The sequence below is a fragment of the Manacus candei genome, unplaced genomic scaffold (genome assembly GCF_025592945.1).
Source record: "Manacus candei isolate 608988 ecotype Guabito, Panama unplaced genomic scaffold, ASM2559294v1 h1tg000049l, whole genome shotgun sequence".
Classification (NCBI taxonomy): Eukaryota; Metazoa; Chordata; class Aves; order Passeriformes; family Pipridae; genus Manacus; species Manacus candei.
In genome coordinates, this window is record NW_026138097.1 from 31,354,956 (window position 1) to 31,382,870 (window position 27,915).

At 40.9% G+C, this 27,915-nt stretch overlaps 1 protein-coding gene across 1 annotated transcript; it reads left to right on the plus strand.

Annotated features, from left to right (window-relative positions):
• The first annotated feature begins 15,826 nt into the window (after nt 1–15,826).
• Nucleotides 15,827–19,777, plus strand: MED10 (mediator complex subunit 10). Its single transcript, XM_051799052.1, has 4 exons — nt 15,827–16,009; nt 16,165–16,248; nt 17,583–17,685; nt 18,831–19,777. Exons 1-4 carry the CDS (start codon nt 15,837–15,839, stop codon nt 18,924–18,926), a joined length of 456 nt encoding a protein of 151 aa, XP_051655012.1. The 5' UTR covers nt 15,827–15,836; the 3' UTR covers nt 18,927–19,777.
• Nucleotides 19,778–27,915: the final 8,138 nt, after the last annotated feature.

The following is a 27,915-nucleotide window of genomic DNA, read 5'->3' on the forward strand; positions in this document are numbered from 1 at the left end:
GTGGGCAGGTGTTGCACACGTATGTATCGTATGTGTGTTTGTGTGTGTGCGTGGCGTCGCTCGCAAGCCCGGGAAATGATACCCTGGTAGCTCAGTGCACGTGTGTGCACATGGACAGAGCCCGCACGTAATGCAGAGACATAACAGCTCTCTATGGTCATGTGGCATTTAAGTGCATCAGCGTATGTGTGTTCACACCTACACACCTAAACAGATCTAATCACATATGTAAAGCATCTGCCTATAGAAATGGGAACTTATCTATAAAAGGGAACTTACAGAAGAGATGGGGCAAGACTGTTTATGAGAGAGTGTAGTGACAGGACAAGAGGGTATATGTTCAGATAGAAAGAGAGTAGGCTTAGATAAGGTATTAGGAAAAAAACCTTTACTATAGAGGTGTTGAGGCACTGGAACAGGTTACCCAGGGAAGTTGTGGATGCCCCATCCCTGGAAGTGTTCAAGACTGGGTTGGCTCTGAGCAACCTGTTCTAGTTGAAGATGTCCCTGCCCATACCAAGGGGCTTTGAACTAGATGATCTTCAAGATTCCCTTCCAACCCAAACCATTCAATGATGATTCCATGAAAAATCTATATATAAACACAGTTGGAAAATAGTTGTAAGTACATAACATGCATGTATATATGTGTGTGTGTGCAAATTTTGGTATTTGTTGTGTTGGGAATGATGTGACAATCTGGGTTTCTTCAGCACAGCAGGTATATATATCCCATCCCTCTCACACCTGCTCACCTCCAGGCCAGGTAGGTCTGTCTTTGTGGGACTCTGTGTAGCATAGGAAGCAACAGCTGATTCCCAAAATCTCTGTCCCCACCACCTTCTTTACCGTCAGAGACTTGAAGAGAAAAAAAAAAGTACAATAAATGCTTTGAATTGGGGAATAGTGAAGGCAGGACCCAAAATGGGATTACGTCTGTTGTGTGGAGAATGTAAAGCAATAGGCAATGTGTGCATATAGCGGCATTATATTCTGTAACACCTTTCCTGTTGGAAGATCTGGAGGTGGAGGCCCCATTGCTCCCACAAGACTCCATAGAGCAAAGTCAGGAGACACTGGCAGAGTTGACCCACGTACTTCATTAGCTTGCTTTGAAAGAGCTGTGACCTGTCAGTAATGGCCCTGGGAGGCCAGGTGCCACAACGCTGTCCTTGTTTCCTCTTGCTCTCCATGCTCTTGACCTTCCTGGTCCAACTGCCTGTCAGTGAGATAACTGGGGTTGCTTTGATCCTTCCCCGAGTGCAGATACCTGGGTCTGTTGCAGGAAGTGTTTGCTAAATTTCCTATCCTGAGAAGATCTGCATGTGAAATACTGTTGACAGAGTGTTTTGCGGGAGGTCAGATGTCCTGGGGAATCTGAAGTGGGTGTGGGCTGAAGTGTCAGGGAGTGTTCTGTCCATCCCACGTTCACCTCCTACCTCATACTTTTGCCCGAGCAGTTGAGGAACCTGCAGTTTACAAGATATTGGAAAGTGTGTCCAAGCCTTCCCCTAGCAGCCTTCTGGGGTGCCAGACACACTGAACTATTCCCCTGAACTACTGATGGCACATCCATGGAGCTGGGAAATTTCTGGAGTGCAGACAAACTGCACCCAGACATTTCATGGTGTGTAACACTTCCAGGAGACAAGTAATCTGTGCTTCACTGGGTAAAGGACTCCAGCAAGACTTGCAGGGAGAGAGGCTGAGGCACACAAGGAAATTTGTCATTAGCAGATGAAGCAGGGCACAGAGAAATGTGATGACTGGGAGGCTGCTTCTGCCCTGGTGCAAAAGCTGGAAGTCACAGAAACTTCACCTGCAGCTTCAATCCCCATGGACTGCCCAGGGGAAGAAGGCATTCAGTGGTCATCCCTGGATGAATACCTAGCATAAGGCAGGGTGGTGGGGCATGTATGCTGAACTGAACCAGAATGCCAGCTAGCAACTTGAGCCTTTGTGTTGCCTACATTAATGTTTTAAACTGAAAGGTCTCTGCATGGCGCTCCTGTGGCAGGTGGCAGCAGGAGCTGTGATCGTTAATTTAACATTATGGAAGTTATTTACCTGTCTCATATAACTGAGTATCTACCCAGTGGTGAAGCCATAAAAAAAGAACAAGGTCTCTGCCAAGGGAGACCAGAGCCAAGCAGCCCCTCTGTGGCCTTGTGCCATTGCTCTGTGAAATGGTACAAGATTAATGATGGAACTGATGAGAAAGCTGTTTCAGTGACGTGGAAGGTGTGATAAGTGTGTCTGACCAAACAGTGTTCTGCTGTGTTCTGACAGGGACTGCTCTAGTGGTGTTGGAAGCAGTGAAATCTGGCACAATCTGTGTCCATACTGTGTGCAGGGTTAAAAATCTGAAGTGATGGAGTCAACTCTTCTTTTTCATACCCGGGCTTCCTCAGCTCTCCTGTCCTTGCCTTGGAGCAGGACTGGTTGACCCACTTACAGTGCATTAAGACATCCTAGAGTGATGCAATGACTTTCAAATCAGGAAGGCATCTGGGTATGAAAAACAGACTGACCTCTTGCAAATATTTTTCCTACATTTTCGGCTGGAGAGTCGCTTTCAGGCTCAGCCACTTATTAGTGACACAGAACAGCATTCAAAGCTCAAGTCCAGCAGCAGCCTTCAGCTCCACATGGAGCAGGGTGCAGCTGATGAAGAATATCTCACACTCTTTTTGTGTTAGAGAAGCATCTGCCACTAGCTGGAGATTCAGAACTCTGAACTCCCACTGCAGTACCAATTTGGTATTGTTTGGGCCTACCAGGAAGGTGGGGGTTATTTCTAGAAGGATAATACTGGCCAGTGATTTTCTTGTTTTTACTGAGTTTGCAAAAAAGGAGTTACCTGGGGCTCAGCAAAAAGTTCATATGTGTATTGTTTACTTCCACTTAAATGCAGCAGAATTTTAGGGTCTGAGTGGGTAGAAACTATTACTTAAATTGAACAAGTGCGAAGAAGCATTTCTAGCATGATTAGGGGAACAAAAGTCATATCTTCACAGGAGAATTAGAAGATCTTGTCTTGTTTAGTATAGCCCAGCAAAGACTGAGCAGGGCTGTGATAAGACTTTATAAATATATTTGAGAAGTAAATGTCAGAGAGGAATATTGACTTCATCACATGATCAAATGGCAGTACAGTGAGTATTTCTGAATACATCTGCACTGGAAGTCTAAAGGTTTCCAGTTATATGATGAATGAAGACCTCAAATACTCTCCCAAGCACTGGAAGGAGTAGCTTGCAGTCTTGTAGGATGGAGCCTGAGAACTTTATTGACATAATTGTACAACATAATAGAGCAGGAAAATGCCTGAAGATAGAAAATTAAGTTTATAGTATGAATCCCTGGGTATCTGATGTGTCAGTATCCCCCAATGTGTGAGAAAATAGATTAGATCACTGTCAATTTGCATTATACTTATAATAATTCCATGCCTCAGGGCTTTCACTGGAGTTGGGAAAGATTTTATTTTATTCTTCCTGATGCATGACTTGTCCTCTACTGCTCTTTTTGTGCCTTCCTCTGCAGGTCTGAAGATAGATTGTTATAGGTGGCATTAAAATCTTGAGGTTTATGTGTCTTGCTGATATACTCAGGGATAGGCCAGCCTCTAGGCCTGGAACTTTTAAAAAAAGTTATATACCTAAGTCAGCTTGGCAGGATTCATTGGTTTCATTTATAGCATGGGACACAGCATGCTCCTTCCTAGAATCAAATTAAGTTTTATTTAGCTAAGTCTTTGCAAAATCTGCAAATACACACCTTTTCAGCAAGCAAGTTTTTTATTAATCTCTCCCTTCTTAGCCTGTCTGAGTGTCCCAATGCTTACTAGTATCTCACTGGGCACATTTGATTATTCCTTTTTTTCTGCCTCCTTTCATACTCCAAAGTGACAGCATCATTTATTTTTAAAAGAATATTCTGAGGAAAGGCATTCTCAGCAACAAACAGCAAGAATGAAGACAGACACAAAAATGTTCATTCCTGGAACATTCAAACCTATAGAGGTGCACATGTGGTTCCTGTGTTCCTGTTGACACATCCTCCACAGTTGCCTTCTTCTCTGCGTCGGAATTCTGTATGGCAATTCTAATCTCTTTCACTGACTTAGATAAACAAAATTCTTGAGGTGACCGCCGCTCAACAGACATACTAATCCCATGTAAATGCAAAGGATACCTGGGTAAATGAATTAATGAGGTAAATGAATAGCCATTATATCACAGTGATAGCTTTCGGGAATGAGCAAGGTAAACAATATCGCTGGAGAATATGGTTGTCCGACTGGCACTACCAGTAGGTTCTGAACTTTCAGCTGGCACTCCATCCAGTGAGCTGCTGCCATCTTTTCTAGGACCTTCACTAATTCAGGTGCTGCACAACTTGGCAGATTTTATCTGCTTCTTTTCCTTTCAAAGAGCATGTTTCAATTAACTCTCCATTGGATGTTATTAATGTCCTTGTTTTTCTTTTCTTTTTACTGAGTAACCCCTTTTGTCTAACTGAAGCAGCAGTCAGAGTCTCTTCAGCACTGGGTATGAGCAACCTGGTCTAGTGGGATGTGTTCCTGCCCATAGCAGGGGGTTATATCTAGATGATGTTCAAGGTTTCTTCCAATCCAAACCATTCTGTGATTTTTAAGTTTGCACGTCACTGGAAATGCTCAAGAGAAGCTTTTTATGGTGTTCACCTTCATGTATTGCTACTTACTGACTAAAAGAGATTTGCTTCCAGGAATCCTGAACCACGAAACTCTGTGTCAGATGTGACCATCTCATAAACACAAAGGTATTTTTAAATTATTGCACTCATACACAAATGCAAGATGGGACCAGTACTGCAAAGAGCAGAATCACTTATAAATTTCTCGCAAAATAGAGGTACAATGCATCCTTTATCTTGTTCCACTTTTAGCCTTGGCATTCTCTGGCCACATTTTTATCCTACAATATCACCTTTAAAGTCATTCTGTAGTTGCTCAGTGAGGAAGCTCTATCCCATGGAATGGTTGGAGGAATGGTAACTATAGGATGGGCCCTGTACTCTGGATGCAAAAATTTTTGTTTGTGTGACTCTCGGAATTTTCTGTCTAGAAATTTTACAGGGTCTGAGATCATGAACTTTTCTAGGCTCCCACATATAACCAGAGAGCCAGGGCCATTGGTGAGGCCTTACAGCTCTCCTGCTTTTAACTGGGGGCAAGAATATGCATCTGAGCCCTAGGTACCCCTTTTTTTACAGAGCATCCTGCTCATCATAGGTGGCTTTTTACCCCAGGGAGAGTCTGAGTGGTGTCCTACCTCAGCTGCAGTCCACATGAAGCTGAGGACTGCTTCCAGACCTGTTTCATTTGTCAGTGCCCAGTGGCTGAGCTTGAAACCAGCACTCCAGGTACTCCAGTACTGTGGTGCACAGCACCAAAGTAACACACAAATGTCTGTTATTACCCACTCAGAGTGCCAGATGAACCCCTGGCTCAGCAAAGGCACTGTAGATCATCTCATTGACAGAGGGATGTCAATGTGATCCACACAAAATTAACGCAGGGAGACCAACTTTAGTTAAACCTTAAAGGCAGAATGCTGGAATTTCAATAACTTAGCCTCCAATACCTTATATGCCATCAAATAATTTTTGGCTTCTGAAGTTTTAAAACTGCATCGCAGACCTCTTGCTCACCTGAAGTGACAGGAACAGGATAAAGTTCAGTGGTACAAAGTCCAAAGTAATGTACTGAGGGGCCAGTGGTAATGAGTTTTTACATAAATCTGGAGAAGCAAAGAAGCGACAAAGAAAGAACAACGTGGGTAAAACCCATGTGCTGTCAGAGTGATGCAGCTTTAAAAGAACAGGCTGATGTGACTGAAGATGGCACTAAGTGAGGTGTTTTTAGTGAAGATGGGGAAGTATTAGAAACTTTGTATAAGATGATAATAAGATCACATTTGGATCCCAGAACAACACACACTCATCTTTGATGCCTGCTTAACACTTTTTTTTTGACTCTGGTCAATCCTTTACCTTCATGTTCCCACTGTATTCTCTCATCTTCTTTACAGCACACAGCCATAAGAAAGGTCAGTTGCAAAACATTTACGGGTAATGAACTCTTCCTCCTTTATCTTAAAATCTTAATGTCAGCCTTGCCATCACAACAGTAAGAGAAATGTTTTAGATTTCTGTTTTGCAATGCCAAGTATAAATCCCAAACTACTATGCAAAAAATTCAAAAGGGGTGACAAAGGATTAGAGAAGCTAAATTCTTTTAAAAATAGATTAGTTGCAAGATTACTGACAATGGCTTAGTTTTTTAAAAGTGAGAGTGTGTATTTGTGTACTGTGTACCAGTGTCACCAGGAACTGAGATCAAGTCCTCACAACCTGATCTTGGAGAAGCTGCTGCTGCCACCAGCTGGTAGTTCCCCGGTTCTTGACTGGAGAGATGAATACATAGCTTACTCAAAGAAGTTGGAGACAGATGGGCATGAAGGAAGTCATATCTACAGAAAGTTACAGACACATTGCTCTAGTCCAAAGTACATTTTGGACTATGGCAAAAACGCTGTATTTTGTGCAGATGTGGCATTTAGAGACTTGGTTTAGTGGTTGGTTGGCTCAATAGGAGATCCGGGAGGGACAGGGCAGATCCAGCACCCTTGTGAATCCATGGGTGAGCTGGATGTTCAAACGTCATTCTCACTGCAACCACAGGAGATCAGGGGAAGGAGAAAAGGGGCTGCACTCTGAAGATCCCTTCTTTCCTTCTCCCAAGTCTCAGCCTCTCTACCAGCTCCCCAGCTCGGTCTCCTCTCACCTGCTGCCAAACACAGATATTTTGCAATGGGGAGGAGGGTTGCCAAGTGCAGGGTGTTTATGTCACCTTCATGGCATATAGTCAGTCACAGGCAGATAGTGGTTTAAACTGGGTCTTCATTTACCTGTACCCAACCTTAAAAATCTTGCCACAAGATTCATATATATTCTTGGACTCTGAGCCAGTGGTGGCATTTGTAAATGAAATGCAAAAGCAAAAAAATATGTGAAAACTGGAAGCAGAGGTGTGTTTATTTTCAGAGGTGTGTTTATTTTTATGTCTCATGAGGCTTGGCCAAGGACTTATCCCTTTACCTGTGGTACTCATCCAAGGAGGCTGTAAGCAGGTCTGACACTGTGGTTCTGGTGGCCAAGGGAAGACAGAGAGTGGAAGGCCTGCTGTCAACCCAGTAGCACCAGGGCCTTGGGCAGGCAGGGAACCAAACATTTCCTGAATCAGTTTATCTTATTTGATTTCCTCCTGTTCTGAGAACAGATGGTCCCTTCCTCTTCCATCAGCCTTTTGCTGGCACCAGGGCAGGCTGTTCCCTACCTGTGCATGATCAGTCTTCTGTGTCATGGTCCCTAGGACACGCAGTGTCTTCTGTTTCTCCACCCTCTGGCAGACAGTAGATGCCTGCCAAGGTGGGAATCAAGGAAGATACACAGGTCCCCAGCCACGACACACCACGGTGAACTGTTGCTCATATGGATTTTCTTGTGACACCTCCATCTCACATTTTGTTCCAGAGGTGTTTTTCCTGAGCTTAGGGAAACCACATCCCAGAAGAACTGCTGGGTCAGGAGGGCCAGCTGGCATTCCCCAGAGTGGTGCTCTGAGGTTTTGTCTGAAGACCTGTGCTGGGGAGCAGAAAGGAGGCAAAAGAAACAGAGAAGAGCCAAGCTATGCGGTCTGTGAGGTGATCGTTGTGAGAGAGGGCTTTTCCTGTTCTAGCTTTTGAAAGGAGGAGCCTGTGCTACTAATTAAAGAAAGTCAGGGACACTGAAGGACCTGAAAATAGTGTTTTAATGATATGATGACAAGGATGTAGATGGTATAGCCTGAGCCAGGGCTTGTGGAGACTTATAGGGACATGATGCTGGTTGTGATAGCGTTGGACTAGTGGCCTGAACAAGGCAAATCTGACACAAACTCATCCATACAGTTTGTAAAAAGAGGACCCTGGAGCAATCCCTTATGCCAGACTTCACTTGGAATTTGCCTCACATTAGGCTGGTCCAATCAATCCAAAATCAGTTTTGGGAGCAGTGTGACAGACAAGGTGATCTGCTCCCAAGTAGGACTTTATTTGGCAATATTGCCAGTAGAGTGCCCAGGGGACTGCTACTGCCATAATTTAATAGTTGTATTGATGATCTGGAGGTAAATTAAGAAATTGCAAATAAAAAAAAGAGCACACAGAAAGGCCAGCAAAGTGACAAATAGTGTGGAGGCAAACTAAATTGAATAGTTGTGTTTGTGAAATAAATACATTTTAATAAAAACAAATTGCAAAGTCATCTTACTAGGAGCAAATCATACAAGTTCCTGTAACTGCAGACTATATTCCCTGTAGAGGGAAACTCTAAAGGAAATTAGTGGTCACAATGTACAAGATCATCACAAGCTTCCCATGGAATCTTCTCATGTGTAGGAATTTTGCAGTCCTGCAGTGCATAAATGGGAAGGAGCAGCACAAGGCATGGGTGAACAGGGGCCAATACCTCTGCAGAGACCAATACCTCTGCTGATATTGAAAAAACAGAAACACTAAAAAGCTGAAATTCATTAAAGAAAATGGTGTAAAGAATTCAACTGTGTTTAATTTATCATATAGAAACCTGGGAGATGATTCAATTATTTGATTAAATAGATATCTGAGAACAAAACTAACTGGACAATAAAGCACTTCATCAGATAGACAGAGGTGTGGAAAGAATCGATAGCTATAAATTAGAGTGTTCCTCAGGCAACTTCTGTAAATAAAACCTATTTAAAGACTGGATGCTGGACATGAACAGTAAAGTGTCTTTCCCAGTGATGCAAGCAGAATGTAAAGAGAGTGGGATATCAACACATAAGAGTGTGAAGAGTAAGTTTAAAATTAAAGAATTACTTGAACTCCTCCCGCCTATAATAGTAGAAAGACAGTCTTTAGCTCACTGCCTGCCTGTTTCATGGTGCCTTTCAGGAAGGAATGCCTACTGACATGATAAGATATGCCAGACAGCCAACTGGCTAGGACTGTGTCCAAAGAGTCCATGTGACAGGATGGACTGAAGTAGCCATATACTCAAGCCTTTTGCCCCACCGTGTTCTGAAGTCACCCAGAGCCTACAGTTGCCCACTCATTCATACACCATTATTGGTTTGAACCTGGGCAGTTCAGAAATAGCTTGGAAGACCTGGTAGTCCCAGTTTGAACTAGAGGTAGCTTGTGGGCAGTTCTGCTGAACATGAGACACTTTGTGTTGATCAGCATGAATCCTGTTGTGCTCGTTGATTCAAGCCTCTCCTACAGGATATCCACATAAAGCCCAGGACTGTAAAAAAGAGGGAGAGCAACATTTTTACACAGACAGATAATGATAGGACAAAGGGGAATGGTTTTAATTGAAAAGAGGAGAGAATCAGATTACGTGTTAGGAAGAAATTCTTCACTGTGAGTGTGATAAGACACTGGAACCGGTTGCCCAGAGAAGCTGTAGATGCCCCATCCCTGGAAGTGTTCAAGGCCAGGTTGGATGGGACTTTGTGCAACCTGCTTTAGTGAAAGTTGTCTCTACCCATGGCAGGGGGGTTGGAACTAGATGGTCTTTAAGATTCCTTCCAACCCAAACCATTCTGTCCTTTTCTCTATTCTATCCTTCTATGATACTCTAGGCCAAAGTCAGCAGTGCCAGTAACTCCATACCAGCTGTGACCAGGGCTCTGCACAACTTGCTTATTTAAATGCTTTTCAGGGGCATAACCCTGAATGCTAAGTAATTCTTCTTATTTTCTGATTTGTCCTGTTTTGAGCCCATGTGGCCATTACTTCATTTTTCTTGTATATCATGAGTAATAGATCTACCTTATAAGAATGAGAAGTGACAGGGAAGGACACAAACACAGGAGCACAGGTATCCACAGTTTAACAGTGACAAAGGTACCCAGCCAGCTTTTTTATCCGGACCACCCATATTCTTCCAGAATTGCTTTAAGGTACCTTTCAGGACCTGGAATACAAATAAGGGCTGCTCCATGCCAGCTGGACTCAGTGCTGGAAAATGGTCCCAAGTCCTTTCATTTGCTACCACACATGTGGTCTGGGAGTCTTAGTAAATGTTACTGCCTGGGATATTCCTATGCCTTCTTTCCTACATTTTTGGTAATGAAAAAAAGTACTAGTTTTAAATGCAGGGCCCTAGTTATTCTGAGCTACAGGGAAAAAAAAATTGAAAAAACCCAACAAAAACCACAGCAATAGGCAAATCAGCCTTACTTGTTAGTATTGTATAATCAGAAGAGTATTTTTCTAAAAGTAATATATATATATGTATTTCTCACACCTGTGAAAAAGAAAATCACGTGAAGCTGCTTGACAAATATTAAAAGCAACTCTGTGCTTCAGAAGAATAGATCTTAATTTTGCTTTAAATGACATATGGCAGCAATATGGATGCAACATAAACTGAGTCTGAAAAACTGCAACATAAATGGAGCGCAAAAAACCCTAGATAATTCTACTGATTTCTCAGCATATTTTTGAAAAACAAAATTAAGAATCAATTCTTTATGGGATAATAAAGGTACTATGAAATAAAAGTTTTCAGTATTGCAGATCTAGATGAATTATCATTACACTGTGGTAATAATATTCCTGTCCTGAAACATATATGTAAGTCCTTCGCTGTGTTGCTGACCTCCAGCGTTGTGAGAACAGACTGTCATCCAATGTCCTCTGCCATCAATAGAAAGAGTCTCATGGGTCTCAGTTATCTTTGGATCAGGTCCCAGAAAATCCCCACATCTGCAGGACTTAGAAGACCAAAAACTGTCTTATGAACAAAATTCTGATCCTGCTACTTCTTAGATAAATAAATTTAGATGATTTCAATGAGATTGAGATCCAACCATGATGCATAAATGCATCATCCTGCTAACTTGTGGTAAGACGTATTATTTCAAGTCATTAATGAGCATATTACTAAACACCAAATCTGTATGGAAACTGTAATTACAGCTCTTATTCAGCTGCATAATTGACTTTAAAAAATTGTTTATTGTATCACATTATTTTTGTGCAGTAAAATGCGAAAATACCACATGCTTCTGAGTCAGTTGAAAAACATTCTAAACAAAAATACCATAAGCCTGACATATCAAGAGCAAGTAAATGGTATCGTCTGTGCTCTTCACATCTATCTCCCCTGCTTCTCTTCTGCTTATTACCTGTTGTAATCAAAACAGTGAAGGGTAGATGGCTCCCAAAATGGAATTCTTAGGTAGGTGATGCTCTCAGTTAATGGTCTAAAATTTCAACCTCCATTTCTTGGTCTGCAGAATGAGGAAGAAGTGATCGGTGCATTAGATACAATCATGCAGAAGAAAAGTGAGAGAGACAGAAGGAGGGAAAACATGAGTGACTGGAACTTGATGTGTTTTGCTTTCTTTACTCATTTTCCTCCACTTTACTGGCTAGCAGTAGAATACAGGAGCTCAGAGGAGAGTCACAATTCTAGAGATGGACAAACAGATTAATTATTTGTCACTTTTTGTATTTCTGAGAAGTTGATTGTATCAGCACTTTCAGCAATGAATCTTAAACACAAGTCATTTATCTGGAGTATATATACCACTAAATAAGAAAACAGTGAGTTGATCTTTTTCCAGACCTGAAGGCTGTTTAAACAGTCTCAAATCAACCTTCTTATGCTCCGCTTGATAAGAAACCACTATGCAATCTGTCTGCATCCTACACAGCACAGGCCATCCTTTGATGTTCCAGGCAGGCAGGACCTCATAGCAGTAACCCCCCAGATTCAGATGGCTCCTGCTTAGAAGTAACCAGAAGCAAATGCTGAAGAGCAAAGACAGGAAAAACATCTATAAGACCTCTCCTGACTACCCTACTGGCCTTGAGCTACCTTTGGTTCATGGAATTTCCTGAGCCAGGTGTGGTTTACATACCTCTCTCTGCCTACCAAGCATTTGTCCCATTTTCCCTTCATCCCAGCTAAGCTTTCGCTATATCCATTGGCAAATACTCCTACAAGGCCAATGAACTTTGCATGACAAAGGTCACTGCTTTTTGCATGTTTTGAAGCTTTCTCTTCTTGTCTTTAATTTGATGGCCCCTAGTTTTTGTGCTGAAAGACAATTTAGACTCCAGAGCACTCACGGCTTTGTAGATCCAGTAAAATATTGGCCGTGGGCTCTCTCTCAAGCTGAAGAGTCCCTGTCGGTTCATGCTTTCCTATTACAGAAGCCATTTCATATCTACAGCCATCTTGGCAGCCCTGCTCTGACTCCTTTCCAGGTCTCCTCCAGGGAACCCGAAGTGCATGCAGTACTCAAGGCTGGGGCAAACTGTGGATTTATGCGGTAGCACAATGACATTTTCTGCTTTGTTCTCGCATTCTTTTCCTAACCATTCCTAACTCTCCACAGGACTTCTGATCACTGCTGAGCTCTGAGCTGATGTTTTCACAGAACTTTCTGTTGCGATCCTCAAGCCTTGCTCCTGTATGGGAACGGTCAAGAGGTCTCGAATCTTCATGTGAAACTAGGAGGTTTTTGCTCGCTATGTGCATTGCTTTACACGATCTGTCTTAAAGCCTTTTTAGGTCCTTCTACAATTTCCTATAACCTGTATTCATCTTTAGTCTGCCAAATAACTTTCTCAGAAGCCAGTTTTCTCATTGTACCATCTGATCTTTTTTCTGGGTCATCTGTGAACATATTAAATGGCACAATTTTCAGCCTAGTTCCCTGTTGAACTCCTCTGGGATCAATTCTCCCCTGAAAGAATTAAATGTTTACTCCTATCCTGCATTTCCTATCTGGCCTTCAGTTCTTTATTTAGTCAAAGACTTCTCCCCTTATTCCATTGCTTTAGTTCCTGTCGTGGTTTAAGCACAGATGGAAATTAAGCACCATGCAGCCACTCACTCAACTCCCCCTCCTCCCTTCCCTGGGGAGGAGAATCAAGGTAAAACTTGTATGTTAAGAACAGTTTAATAATTGAAAATAAAGTAAAATACAATAGTAATGGTAAATAATAATGATGATAATAAAAAGGAAACAAGAAGTGATGCACAATGCAATTGCTCACCCCCTGCTGAACGATGCCAGACCCCCTTCCCAAACCCAGACTGGCCGTGCTTCTGGGTAACTCCCCCCAGTTTATATACCAGGCATGACATTCTATAGTGTGGAATATCCCTTTGGTCAGTTTGGGTCACCTGTCCCAGCTATGATCTCTCCCCCTGACAGAGCATGAGACAAGAAAAAAAGTCCTTGACTTAGGATAAACACAACTTAGCAAAAACTCCAACACATCAGTGTGTTATCAACACCGTTCTCATTCCAAATCCAAAACACAGCACTGTAACAGCTACAGAGAAGAAATTAACTCTTCCCTAGCTAAAACCAGGACAGTTCCTTAAAAGATTTTGGTCAAGGATTTCACTAAAAGCTGATGGAAAATCAAGTAGATTGTATCATTTAGATGGCTCTTATCTACATGCTTGCTGACCCCTCGAAAAACTCATTAGAGGTTTGCAAAATAGGATTTTCTTTTATGTAATCTGTGCTGCTCTTCCCAAATGGGTCATATTGATCCATATGGTCTCTCATTCCATCCTTTATCACAAACCCTGCTTAACTGCTAGTGCAGATGTCCAGCTTACAAGCTAGTAATTGCCCACTCTCTGTATGGAAATGAGGGTTTGAGTGCAATATGGTTATTTACATCATGAGCTATGACATTTTCTTTCTAAATCTTTCTGTCTCTATGTACCTATTGATCAATTCATTTATTGGTCGGACTTTTCTTTCTTTCTCTCTTTCTTTCTTTCTCTCTCTCTCATATTGAAATACAGGTTTCACTTTTTTACTTTTTATCCCCAGAACATGAAAACACTGCCCAAGTTGGTGATCACGAGAAAAAATTAACAACTGGTAATATATTTATAGCAATCCTTAACCTTAAAAGCACTGCATACATTTATCTAACAAAATTCATTAACAGGATGACAATATTGTCAAGGCCTAGATTTGATAAATTGATTTCTGCATCCTAGGATTGTTTTTTTATTTCACATTTGCAGAGTACTATATCTTCTTTAATATTCAGTGCTCTTTACAGTCACTTGCTTTTTAATTTCAGGCATACTTTTTTGCACACTTAATCTTATGAACTCCTAAATAGTGGTTTATATTTTTCAAAGACCCAACTTTCTGCTACTGATCTAGCATGGTAACCCAGAACAGAAACTGACCACTTGAGGGTGGTGGTGTTGTTATTGATACCATAAATGGAAAAAAAAGATACATCCAAGAAATAAGGAACTGCTGATTTTGATGGTTCTCACTGTGGAACAGAAACGGCTGCAAGTTATAGCTACAAAATGCATAAAATACATTAAATCTGTTGATTGATTAGAATATCTGTTCTAGTTAGTCCATATTTGATTCAAACGTTCATTTAAACCCTTCATTGTGAATCAAACCATCATCATAGAATCATAGATTCATAGAATGATTTAGGTTGGAAGGGACTTTAAAGATCATCTAGTTCCAACTCCCCTGCCATGGGCAGGGACACCTTCCACGAGACCAGGTTGCTCAAAGCCCCATCCAGCCTGGCCTTGAACACTTCCAGGGCTGGGACATCCACAGCTTCTCTGGGCAACCTCCAGTGCCACTCTCCCAGTAAAGAATTTTTCCCTATATCTGATCTAAATCGCTCCTCTTTCAATTCAAAGCCATTACCTTTTAAAAAGTCCCTCTCCCTCTTCCTTATAGGCCTCTTCAGGAACTGGAAGGGTGCAGTTAGGTCACCCCAAAGCCTTCTCTTTTCCAGGCTGAACAATCCCAATTATCTCAGCCTTTCCTCATAGGAGAGGTGCTCCATGAGTCTTATGACCTTGGTGGCCCTCCTCTGGACTCGCTCCAACAGGTCTATATCCTTCCTGTGCTGGGAACTCCAGAGCTGGACGAGTTATCTCCTGACATTACTGGACTGATCTGCTCAGATTCAACCAAAAAACAGGCATGCTGGAAACAAGCTATTCATAAAAGATACAGTTATTGTGAAGTGCCATGGGATCTTAAGCATGTCAAATAACCTTTCCACAGGGATAAATGACAGCTAGATTACTTACTACAAACTGATATGAGATAGGACAAGGAGTAACGGGTTCAAACTGAAAGAGGATGGATTGAGATTGGGTATTATGAAGAAATTCTTCACTGTGAGGGTGGTGAGGCACAGGAACAGGTTGCCCAGAGAACCTGTGGATGTCCCACCCCTGGCAAGTGTTCAAGGCCAGGCTGGATGGAGCTTTGAGCAACCTGGTCTGGTGGGAGGTGTTCCTGCCCGCGGCAGAGGGGTTGGAACTACATGATTTTCAAGGTCTCTTGCAACCCAAACCGATCTGCGATCCTGCGTTTCTACATTTTGCCACTACCCAGACGATTCCAGTGTAGGCTTTTATTATGAAGCAGAACGTGCTTCTGTTTCCTACACAGACTACAAAAACACTCAGAACCAGCACACACAGCACAGCTTCGAGCGCGCCCAGACGGACGCGACGCTGCTCAGGCACCACCTCTGCCCTGAGGGGGGGGGGGGGAGGCGTGGCCTGTGCCAGAGAGGGCGTGGTTTGTGCCAGAGAGGGCGTGGTTTGTGCCAGAGGGGGCGTGGTTTGTGCCAGAGAGGGCGTGGTTTGTGCCAGAGGGGGCGTGGTTTGTGCCGGAGGCGCGCGGTCACAGCCACCTCCCCGCCTCCCCCCTGCGCATGCGCCGGTGGCCGGAAGCAGGGCGGGGTGGGGCAGCGGCGGCCATGGCAATGGCGGAGAAGTTCGACTCCCTGGAGGAGCACCTGGAGAAGTTCGTGGAGAACATCCGGCAGCTCGGCATCATCGTCAGCGACTTCCAGCCCAGCAGCCAGACGGGGCTCAATCAGAAATTGTGAGGGGCCGTTGCCAGGCCGGGCCGCGGGGCCTTTTCCCCTCCCACCCTCCCCAGCCGCAGGCTCTCCCTGGCTGGGGTGTCGTGTCCCTGGCCTCGCACTCGTGCAGTGTCCCCTCAGTCGGCTAACAACGACCCATTTTTCTGCCTAACAGGAATTTCATGGTGACGGGCTTGCAGGATATCGACAAATGCCGGCAGCAGCTTCACGATATCAGCGTGCCTTTGGAAGTCTTTGAGTAAGTCGCGCTGCGCCTGGAAGGGGAGCTGCCGCTGTCGGGTGACCCGAGGTAGCGTGTTTTTGCAGCCTGAGTATTCTCCCTGTGGGCTGCTTGTCTCTTAAGCCCGATCCTTCTGAATGCCTCGCGAGAACATGAGCAGGCAGAAGAGGGTAAGAGAAGTGATAAATTAGACAAGTGTTTTCACAGAATCACGAGACGGTTTGGATTGGAAGGGACCTTAAAGCTCATCTAGTTCCAACACCCCCCCCACAGGCAGGGATGCCACCTGCTAGATGAGTTGCTCGGGGCCCCGTCCAACCTGGCCTTTCAGATCTTTTTTTTTTCTTTTTTTTTTCTCATGTTGACTTTTACATATGTGGGCAGTAACACAGATTTTGCCGAATCTAGTGATTTCATAACATCACAGAATGGGTTAGGTTGGAAGAGACCTTAAAGAACATCTAGTTCCAACCCCCCTGTCATGGGCAGGGACACCAATTTAGTAAGCAAGCTTTTATTTGGGAAGTATACTTTTACAGTGGAATAGAGTCAAGATTTAAAGTTGGAGGTGAAAATAAAGCCAGTACTCAGGTGTTTAGTTTCAGGAGTGGCAGAGAATTAAAACATTAAAAGAAAAATCATGAGGGTAGAGGAAGAGCTACACACGAGAAGTTCAGTGATGTAGCTGACAATTTACTGGTGTGTCTTGTAAGTCTAGATGTCACTGGTCTGCTGTATTCTAGTGTGTTACTGGCTGTACAGGTCTTTTTTGAGTTGGGCTTTCACTCCAGCTGTAGATTTGTGGTGACAATCTTAAATGTTGTTTTCTTTACTCAGTGATGGAATTTCCCTTTGCCAGATCCTTGTATTGCAAAGCAGAAATGCACATAGGTTCGCTGATACAGTTGTGTTGATTTTTACTCTTTACTATAGTATGTGCCTCCTCATCCTTGAATTGCCGGGTGCTGTATTTCTATTGTGCTTATTACTCACCGTGTCCTAAGCTACTTCATGGTTACTGCCCTTTCAGTTGCATGGAAAAAGACCATCTTTCTTCATTCATCTGTACTTCCTGCCTGTGAGGAGCTAGTAGATACATATTTTTGTTTGCTTTTAATACTTTCTTCAAAGCTGTCCAGGTTTTCTGGAAACAGAGTTTTAAAGAAGCTGTTTGCTGGCCATAGCCTCGTCCTTCTTGGGTTGTCTTTTGGAAATGGCTGAGTTAAACTGTGATTTTTTAAATGCGCATTTCAGATAGTAGTAGAAAGAAAAAGTAAGGTAAATAATGCTGTACATTAGAGAGCATCCTAGTAGGAATTTGATCATTTAGGCAGTATCTTTTCTATTTTCAGATACATCGATCAAGGCCGCAACCCTCAGCTCTACACTAAAGAGTGTCTGGAGCGAGCTTTGGCTAAAAATGAGCAAGTAAAAGGAAAAATTGACACAATGAAGGTAAACTAGAATTAATAAAATTATTGATGCAATAATGTATTTGATAAGTATTTGATAATTACTTTTCTGTAATTACGTAGGTATTTTTCACTTGTGCCTTTATTAGATTCTGTTATTATATGATTTGTATTAGAAATTGCTCTGCATCCATGAATCTTAGTTGATACTAATATTGCCTGTTCAGGAAGGGAAACCTGTAGTTCATTCCCCAGTTGGGGATGCAGATGTCACTATGATTTTATTTTGGTTACAGTTGTATTACCAATATGGATATTTTATTTGGGTTTTTTTACAGGTCTGTAATTCTGATGTGTGTAAATTTAGAAATAAGCAAAAGAAAAGGGGTATTTTTCCAGTCTTGAATGGATCTTAGAGAGTTAAAATGTCAAACATGCACTGTAAGCATGATTTAATCTTTATAAAAGTAATGAAAATGCCAGTGTTTGGGGTTTTCTGAGCTTGTACTTTCATCTAGTATGAACTTAAGCATTCTTTGATACTGTTTAACTGCTGGAACTACTGCGGAAAAGCACAGAGAAGGGAACTTAGTGAATTTTGAGAAAGGGCTGTTTGTGTTTCAGGATGTTCTTTGGCTGAACTTGATTAGTGTGGAGTACGACAAATTGTACTGCACAGTGTAGGCATATCTCCCTATTCCCTAAGCTTCTCTTTCTTTTGATATGCTCTGTGCTTGTAAATGTTGTGGGAAGAATTATGTATTTCTAAGCCAAGTGTGAGTTTCTTTTTGAAGGTGGAGTGGGTTCCATATCAGATCAAGAGGACATATCCTTTATCAGTTTTTCTTAATAAGATTAGGCAGATATTGCTGCACCAGAGTTTACTGGAGAAGCCCAGCTTCTTAGTATTTCTTAGGAGAAAATGCTAGTTAGTTTCTGTGAATTTAAGAGCATTTTAGTCTGCCTAGTGCATTGCTAGTGGATTTCACTTGAGCATTTTCTGTGGATTTTGTAAGCATAATTTTCTGTGTTTGTGTGGTTCTGAGAGTTTTTTGGGTACTGTTATCTTAGGTCACTGAAATGTGAGGCTGTGTTGTATACAAACATTTCTGTTCATCAGATAACATTGCTTGATGAAATCTAAATAAATTGTTCAGATGATGTATATACATTTTCTTCTCTTTCCAGAAATTTAAAAGCCTGTTAATTCAAGAACTGACAAAGGTGTTCCCAGAAGACATGGCAAAGTACAAAGCTATTCGAGGAGAAGATCCTCCTCCCTAAGCTGGCCTTTTATAGCTTTAAAAATATCCCATAAACTGACACCACCTTATAAAAACATTGATCGGAGAGAGGGGGAATCCAGGCCCTCATAACAACTGTACTAAAATTTTCAGTGATGGACTGTAAAGGAGCTTAATGATTGTTGATGGTTGTGGTCTGAAGCTGCTTTATCTTTCTGAAGACTTCTACTCAGACACTGTAGTTGAAACTTTCTGTGGTAATCTGCTTTTCTTTCCTGAAAGGTTTTGGAGATTTGTAAATGCCTACAGGTCATCGATACAGAGCATTTCCCACAAAGTGCATTTCCGGAGCAGAAAAACACGTTTTTTTGGCCTCTGAAAGCTGTGCCTCAGGATTGTGCACTTGTCTGTTTTTAAGAGAAATACATTTATTACACTTGATTATTTTTCATTTGTAAACTTTGGGGTTTTTTTAATTGCAGTACAAACAGTTGGCTGCTTTTGTCTTGCCAAATTCTGTTGAGCAGGAGCCTGTCAAGGGCTGCGGTTTTCATGTGTCATAATTAGTTGCAGCCAGGAAAACCTTCAGATGTTTTGTTTTGTTCTATGAGCTACAGTGCAGGTGGCTGAGGATAGAGTAAGTGAGCATACCTGGGGACTGTCTCCTCAGCATCTTTAATGTTTTGTACAGTATTTAATGTAAGCTTTTGTTTATTCATATTCTGCAAACACGTTATTGAATAAAAATTTGAAAAAAATCTAAATCCTGAGTTTTTCTGTTGTATGCTGCTCTTTGGAGTGTGAACTGAAAGCTGTGAAAAAATAGCATATTCTTCAGTTCCACGATTTTAGAAATAAAATGTATATCAAAACTTGGCTGTTAAAATTTTACATCTGAAGGTAATGTCAATTTGGTATTTTGGTTTTGTAGTGAAAACTTCCATCTTAGTACGTGAAGCAGGAGATTTTGGGGATGAGCAATTGTCACCTGAAGTCCTTCTGGTTAGCTGTAAGGTCATCCGTGGGATCTGTTGATGTGTAAGGTGGTCCTGACAGCACACTGGGCACCTCACCCAGGGCTCTGGTGTGTGTGCAGAACACTGGGTTTGCAGTGGGAGCAAGAGGAGCTCTTTTAGTTTTGGGCATTTGTGAAACTGGAACTGTTTGTGGTTACGTTTGTTCTTCCAGATTTACCTTTTTTTTTGCAACAGCAAATTATTACTTTAGCTTCTAGTTGCTAAACAGAGTGGTTTTGGGCAGGAGCTCCAAAATAGCACTATATGCATGTGGTCCATAGCAGACCTGTCTAGCCTGCTAAAGACCTTAACAGGGATTTAGGTATGTTTTGAGTTGTTGGTGCCGTATTTTGCACACCTGAAGCACCGTCTGTGCTGTTACCTGCCTGAAGCAGAGCCCATCCATGATGCCAAGCACCACTGTGCCTGACCAAACTTTGACACAGCAAAAGAAAAACAGAAAACTAGGTGTTCCTTTTGAAACTTATTACTTAAATGAATTCAGTTGCTGCCTGATACTATCCTGCGCACTTCCTTTTTTGTTCGGTCTTTGTTCCACCAATAATCACTTTTTCCTTCACAGTTTTACTGTATGAACTTAAAGTGTGTTTTACTCAGCCTGGATTGCCCTAGGTCTCTAAGGCTGTTGAAGTCAGTCCTGTGACTGGCAGGTGGGATGTATATAGGACACAAGAGGGTAAAGTATTTTTCCAGTGTGTATAATGTGGGAAAAAGCTTGAGAGCAAAACAGTCAACAGCAGGTAGGTGAAACTGTTTACATGGTAGTTCAGAGAGAACATGTAGGGGGCAAGAGGCTTGTAGATGCTGGTCTGGATACTGGAGTGTTCTGGTTCCTAGCACTGACAGCAGTTTATGTGTCAGATTTGGTGGAGTAGGACACTTAAAAACTAGAGCTTCCAAGAAGTCTTGTTTTTATCTCTTAGATTCACAGAATCACAGAATGGTTTGCACTGGATCTAAAAGATCATCTAGTTCCAATCCCCCTGCCATGGGGGAGTTGGTCAAAGCTCTCCCAACCTGGCCTTGAACACTTCCAGGGATGGGGCATCCACAGCTTCTCAGGAAAACCTGTGCCAGTGCCTCACCACACTGACAGTGAAGAATTTCTTCCTAATATCTAATCTAAACCCACCATCTTTCCGTTTGAAGCCATCAGCTTTGTCCTGCCATCAGCCTGGAGTCAGAGAGCCATGGAGGCGCAAGCATTTCCTCAGCCCTGAGGCCCTGAAAACGTGTGAAATGTCTGCTCTGTAAGTGTATAGTTTGTTATTGTTGTCATTAGTTAATAAATTAAGTACCCAACTCTGGCCACAGTGAAGATGGTTACCCCCATAACACTGGCACCTGTGCTTGCTGAAGGGAGGAAGGTCCAAAGCTTCCCCAGCTCAGAGAGATGATTTACAGCCAGTGCATGGAACACATACTTTCCCTGGATACCTAGGTCGTCGTGGTAAACATGGTGATTGGGATAGTTAGTGGAGGTGGAGAATTACGGAATAACATTCCTTAAGGGACACCTAATCATGAGATCCCAGCAGCCTGTGTTTTGTGAGGAGTCTGTGTAAGAAAACATTTTTTTTGGCTTGAGGGATACATATATCAAGAATATAAATAAATAAATAACCCCAGAAAAAAACCTCTGCTAAATCATCAGGTTTCACGTTCTGCTCAGCTTCAGTTCCAGCTTTTTGACACTTTCTTATCCTACCATTTTGTCCTTGCTTCACTTACTGTTTCTGGGCTAGCCATGCAAAATATTGCTATTGCTGCAACTGTCCATATTTAGCATAATACAGAAGAGAGGTAACTGTTGTAATTCATGTATATTTTAGAGAAGAAAAGGTGGCCAGAATAAGTGCCTTTGAGTTTGTAGTGTAGAATGAAAATTGCTAGAAACAACCGTGTCTTCCATCTCCAGTTGCATATGGAACAGAAAAATCCAACCTAATTTTTCTCTAGTTTGTTAATTGGTTCTCTGAAAAGGAGCATATGTATGAATCACCCTATGTATGCTCTGGTTAGATGATAACCTTCAAGACGTTTGTTAAAGGAGACTTCCATCTCTCCTCTTTTCCACTCTACTACCTGGATTGCATGGTTGGAGGTGAGCTGGAATTTTATTTAAAGGTAACATCAAAATAACATCAGTCAGGCAACAAATAGCCTAAAATAATTAAAGGACAACACAAATCTATCTCAGAGGAAAGTATAAAACCATTCAGGTTTCAAATGTGTCCTCGAATTTTTAGTAAGATTTTGGAAATAACTGGGATATGTAACAACAGGTAATTACTTATATCCTTATTACATAAAATTAGGAGATACTAGATAATGCTGCTGGGTACACAGATCTTTAGGATGGAGCGTGTGCCCCTATGCTGCATTTGGAATAAACAAAGTCAATATAAAATTCTTTTGCTCAGACATGGAAAGAAATAGATCAAGAAGGTGCAAAGGATTTTACTGCAACCTGTTAAGCCTCAGCATCCTGTCTGTCCCTTTTCCTACTGGAAGGAGAAGTAGTTGGGTGCCCAGCCTTCCCCTGTCCTTGAAACCACTTTTTGCTCTTTTATGCTTAAACCTTCTCATGAAGAAAACCTAATGCAGAACTGTGAAGTCTGACAAGAATAGGCGTACCTGTTACAGGAGTTGGATGCTGCAGCTGCTCAGCTGTTGGTATATCTAACCTCTTTGGGGTTTTTTTCATGCAGATCAAGGCACTGTCGTTAGCCAGTTGTCAGCATAAGATGAAGCACCAGTGTGCCTGAGGCAATCTGTTACTCTTACACCATTCAGAAGAGAGTTTCTTGATGCTCTAGTCATTCTAGGCAGAGCAGTTTGGATTTCCCTGATTGACCTTTCTAATTTAGTTGGATGAACTACTAAGTGGTGGGAATGGTTTGATGATTTCACAAATATTTGATATTGTGATGTTTTTATAAAATGCTTTCTTCAATGAGTGCAGTTCCCAAGTAATTGAAAGTGCTTATGATTCCAGTAGTTACCCCAGGTACTCTATAATTTCATCTCTGACTCTCCTCTGATCATAGAAATAGAGCAGATAACCCTACAGTCCATTTATTTTTGCCCTAAATGATTTTGAGATTTTAATCAGATCAGTTAGAAACTGCTAACTGAACTTGCTGGTTTACTGAAACCTCTCTAAATCAATGTATTCGAAAGGTGAATTATATAAATAAAGCCTTAAAAATGTGTAAGAAGTGTTCCAAATAGCTTAACAGCAAGTTCATAATGGAGAAATATCCTTGCCAAGAATATTTCAGGATACTCATGTTTCAACACAAAGTAATTTCTTACTCTACTATGATTAATAGCAGTAGTGTTTCTGGGCAGGTGCCCAGATGTCCTCCAGCTCTGCAAAGCAGAGAGCCAAGGTGACACAAATGTCTGCCCTGCTCTGTGCTTGCTGCATGTATTCCAATTACTTCCATATGGTGAAGATCCTCCTGTATATTTTCTTAATTAAAATAATGGAGGAGCACACATTACAGGATACTTCTGTAACAGCTCTTGTTAATTCAAATCAGGAATCTATCTGTATTTTCTGTATTGTGATATATTTCATACTGAGTGCTAGGTTGTATTTAGTCTCAACAAGATGTAATGCAGACAGTAAAAAAGAAACATCTTTCTGCACAGTATGATAATTTTTAAAACAATTCCTTCTCTTCTTCTGAAAAAAAAGTCCCCTTAATGTGCTAGGAAATGGCACTTAAAATTTCCATTCCTAAAGTGCTGACCTGAATCTACTTCACTTGCTGTTGGCAATTTTGTCATTACGTTAAACAAATTTATCCAAATATTCCTTGAAGGGAGACAAGGCTACTTTTTTATATATTTTGGGAAAAGGTTATTCAAAACTAGTGTTAAGCTTTGTTATTTAACAAGTCACTTGGGTCATATTTATATAATTCCTGCTGCAAAAAATAGCATTTAATCTTCATGTTAATTGTTGACATTCATAAACTTTTATTTGGAATGCTACTAAGGATTCAAAATTCCTGGGATGATATAAATGTAATGATATATACCAAGCCACTTCTCTACCATCATGGAAATTTTCACTCCTAGTCAGTAAACAAAGAGAAGTTTATAATTGTCTGTTACCAAAATCACTGGTAGGTGCCATTTTTGTAGGGAAAATATTTTACCCTTAGGCACCTTAGAAATGCATTGCTGAAGTAAGAGATTATCATTTGAATATGTGAGAAATTCCATCCTCCAGCTTATTATTTGTTTCAAAGTATTACTTCTTTTTCCATAATAGTCTGTTATCTATTATTTTATTACATTTGACCTATACTGTTTTGAAAGATTCTCTTATATGGTCAAAACCCAAGACCAAAGTTTTAGCAGATAAAAATGGCTATAAATAGATCTCTAATCAAACATTAGATGTCACTCGGTCTAAGACTATTTAATATAATTTCCGGTCATCACATATTAGGTTACAATACTTACATGAATAATTGAATATGCATCTGGTACTCAATAAAACAAAAGATGGATTCAGTGATACAGCAAATCTTATTTAAGAGAAGTATGTTAAATCAACAACATTTCTTCTTTTAACAATCTTAAGCATAAATTGTAGGACAGCTGCTTTATTGCTTTTTACTCAGCCTGGGAATTTCTCCTCTTACACGACACAATGCAGAAGATGCAGAGCTTCATAGATGGACTTTTTCCTTGGGCAGACTTTCTGCTTTTATATAAGTGGACTTCCTGAGGCTGTCCCATGTACGTGTAACCTCTGTGATCTCTAGAAGTTGCAGAGCATTAAGATTTCAAGAAAAATCTGACTTGCTGCTCAGCAATGATGGTCTATTTAGATCATGTGGAAAGGAAAGAACCATTAGGAGTCCATGTTGGAACTCACTTAGGAAGCCATTAATAAAACTCCTTTCTCTCATTTTTTTTTCTCCAAAATTCATCATAGACTCAGTTACAAAGCTTACCATGGAAATATTGCTGTTGCTGTTACCTTTATCATTATTTAAGGAACGCAAACAGCCTGATAGACGTGTGAAGAGAGGATTCACAGGCAGAGAAAATTGTACCTCAACAATGTAGCAGTACACAGGTGACTGTCTGGTATACTTCCCTAGTCTCTGATTAATGATGTGTAGATGTGGCACTTAGGTGCATGGTCTAGTGGTGGACTTGGCAGTGCTGGGTTAATGGTTGGGCTCGATGATCTTGAGGGTCTTTTGTAACCTTAACAATTTTATGATTCAATGACATCCTCATCCTGTCATCCTGATGTATATTACCTTTGAGCTTTATAAGTCTCCATGGAATTTTTTTCTCCTCCATGAATTTGTTGGGCTGCCCTCTGAACCCCTTTAAACTGTAACATCTATATTCTTATAGTGAGGAATTCCACAGTCCATATTTGCATTATTTGAAGAAGTTTCTTCCATTTGTTTTGAATCAGCCATCCACTAATTTAATTCTTAGTACTTGCATTAGAAGATACATGGAGGAGGCATCTCCTCTCCTGTTCACTTCACTTGTGAACAGTATAGAATACTGCAATATTCCCTTCCCAATAATCTTTTTTCCAGGCTGCAGGCTAATCACAATTCCTCATACTGAAGCCTTTTAGTACTTTAGGTCATACTTACCACTCTTTTCTGAACTGTTGCCAATCTTCATTTCTGTCTTTTTAAAACCTGAGCGCTCTAAGATTCATTACAAGGAATGTTGTTGAAAGCCATCAGGGAATCCAAACAGAGTTCATCTATGCATCATTGCTTCCCAAAACTCACACATACTTTTAGGGAGCTCCAACAGCTTTCCCTGTATCTATGTAAAGCTTTCCCTGCACCAAAAGCTGTGTTAGCTTTTCCCTAATACATACTTTCCCTGATATATAATCTTGCTTTTACTGTTCCTGGGTGATTGAAGTGTTCTTCTTTATAATTTCAGGATTACAAAAGTAGTTGGGCAAGTCAGATTCTTGGCCTACAAAGATATCTGCACAGACTTTATTTATCCAGAACCATGCCATCTAAGGAAAAGACAGTATGCACAGCTTTTAAGCAAACAATTGCATAAAGTATATGTCAGTTTATGTTTAGATATAAAATCCTCCAGTATTTTTTCAGAGGATTTGTCAACTTTGATGGAATATTTTGAAATCCTCTTTTCTAAATGATGGCAAAGGACAAGGACCTTAGCAACATGTGCATTTGCTGCATCAGGTACATGTGCTTTTTAAGAGTAAATATTCAACTGAAACTTATAGAGACGTCCTCCTTTGCACAGAATAAAATCAGATTGCTTTAAGTCCTCTTATATGTAAAATTAAATTTACTTTCAAAACAGCTTAGTAGACTGAGTTTTAATATTGTAACATGTTAACTCACCCCTGTAAACCATCTGGGAAATAGAACAAATGCATTTTGAAAATATAGAAAAAGGAATTTTTATCTCACAGCTTTGGCATTTCTTATCTTCTTATCTGCACTCTTCAGCTGGTCAAGTAAACACAGATGCATTTAAAAGAATATGTGAAAGTTCAAACTGTCATAGCCTGCAGTTGTACAATCATTTAAATAACCACGGATACATGTTAGCTATAATAAATAAATACGTATAAAAATGGTATTTAAATGTACAGATATGGAGTCATCCAGCTCTACACAACCAGGAATTGTGCATTTTTCAGGTTCTGATGAATTGACCACCATACCACACTGTACATACCATAACCTACTGACATTTTCTCATATAAGAATCCAGGAGCCTTTTTTTGAACTATAATTTTGTATTCTCTAGTAACTTATATTTTTCTAAATGAATATATGTACTTTGTGCAGTAGTATTGAATGTTCTTCAGAAAGTTGTGGCCATATTGTAGCTCCTTGAGCTGTAACAGCTGCTTTATTTACTCAGTGCTTTAACAATTTCATACAGATTAAAGCCACAGCACAAGAGAGCTATTAAAAATTGAAGAGAATTATAACAATTTTGCTAGCCTGTTTTCTGCAAGTGATCTTATAAACTGCAGAGCTAGAAAACTGCAGAACACTTTCCATACGATCTTGTCCAGTTGTCAGTAGAATAAGAAGGGGTTGAAGCGGGTCGCAATAATCAAATACATGGTTAATGGGATATGTACTCCCTTCGAAGAAGGCATCCTCAAGATTCATCAATAATTATGAATTGCTGCAAATTATCGAAGCTAGTTTATCTCCTGGGCATAGCAACAGAAAAAGTATTGCAGAGGCAGCAGTATTTTGGCAGATGTGATGATGAGACATAAAGGCTACTCTGATCCATTTTTATAGTAGTTGTCTTTGCAACAGTTCTGAGGTAGCCCCAGTAGGGGTGGGATGAAAGATTTAGATTTGCCTGAGGAATTTACAATATTCTCCCATTCTTCCATTGGTCTGAATTGGCTCTGTTCACTAGAATAAAAATCTTGTTTAATTTTGCAGCTTTTGGAACCCAGGGACCTGAGGGCAGGCATTGATTTACTGCCTCTTTCACGTTTAGGTGCACTGAACAACAAACTGTTGCTAATTTGAAAGGATGTGTCTTAAAGGAAGATGCTGCTCCGTTGCTGCAGAGAGAATATGCAAAATTGACTGGATTTTTTTATGCAGTTGAAGCTCTTATACAACAGCAAGCTTTAATATTATTGCAACTATGTTAAAATTGCAAAACCAGTGACTCTAAACGTTACATACAAAGAATTCGAAAGAAGATAAAGAAGCTTAAAAAAATGCTTATGTATAAAGGTAGAAGAGACAAGATCATATTACCAGCCCTCCTACATTCCTGAGAAATTCTTAATATCGGAGACCGTAAATTTTCACTCGGGCATTCTTTGACTAAGTTATAAAAGTTGAGTTATGCCAGTTAAAATATTTCACTAAAAGCCAGGCAAAGTCCAAGCATATGTCTTAGACATGATGGTTCTGATGTACAGTAAACCTTGTGACCCCCAAATTTATGAGCAAG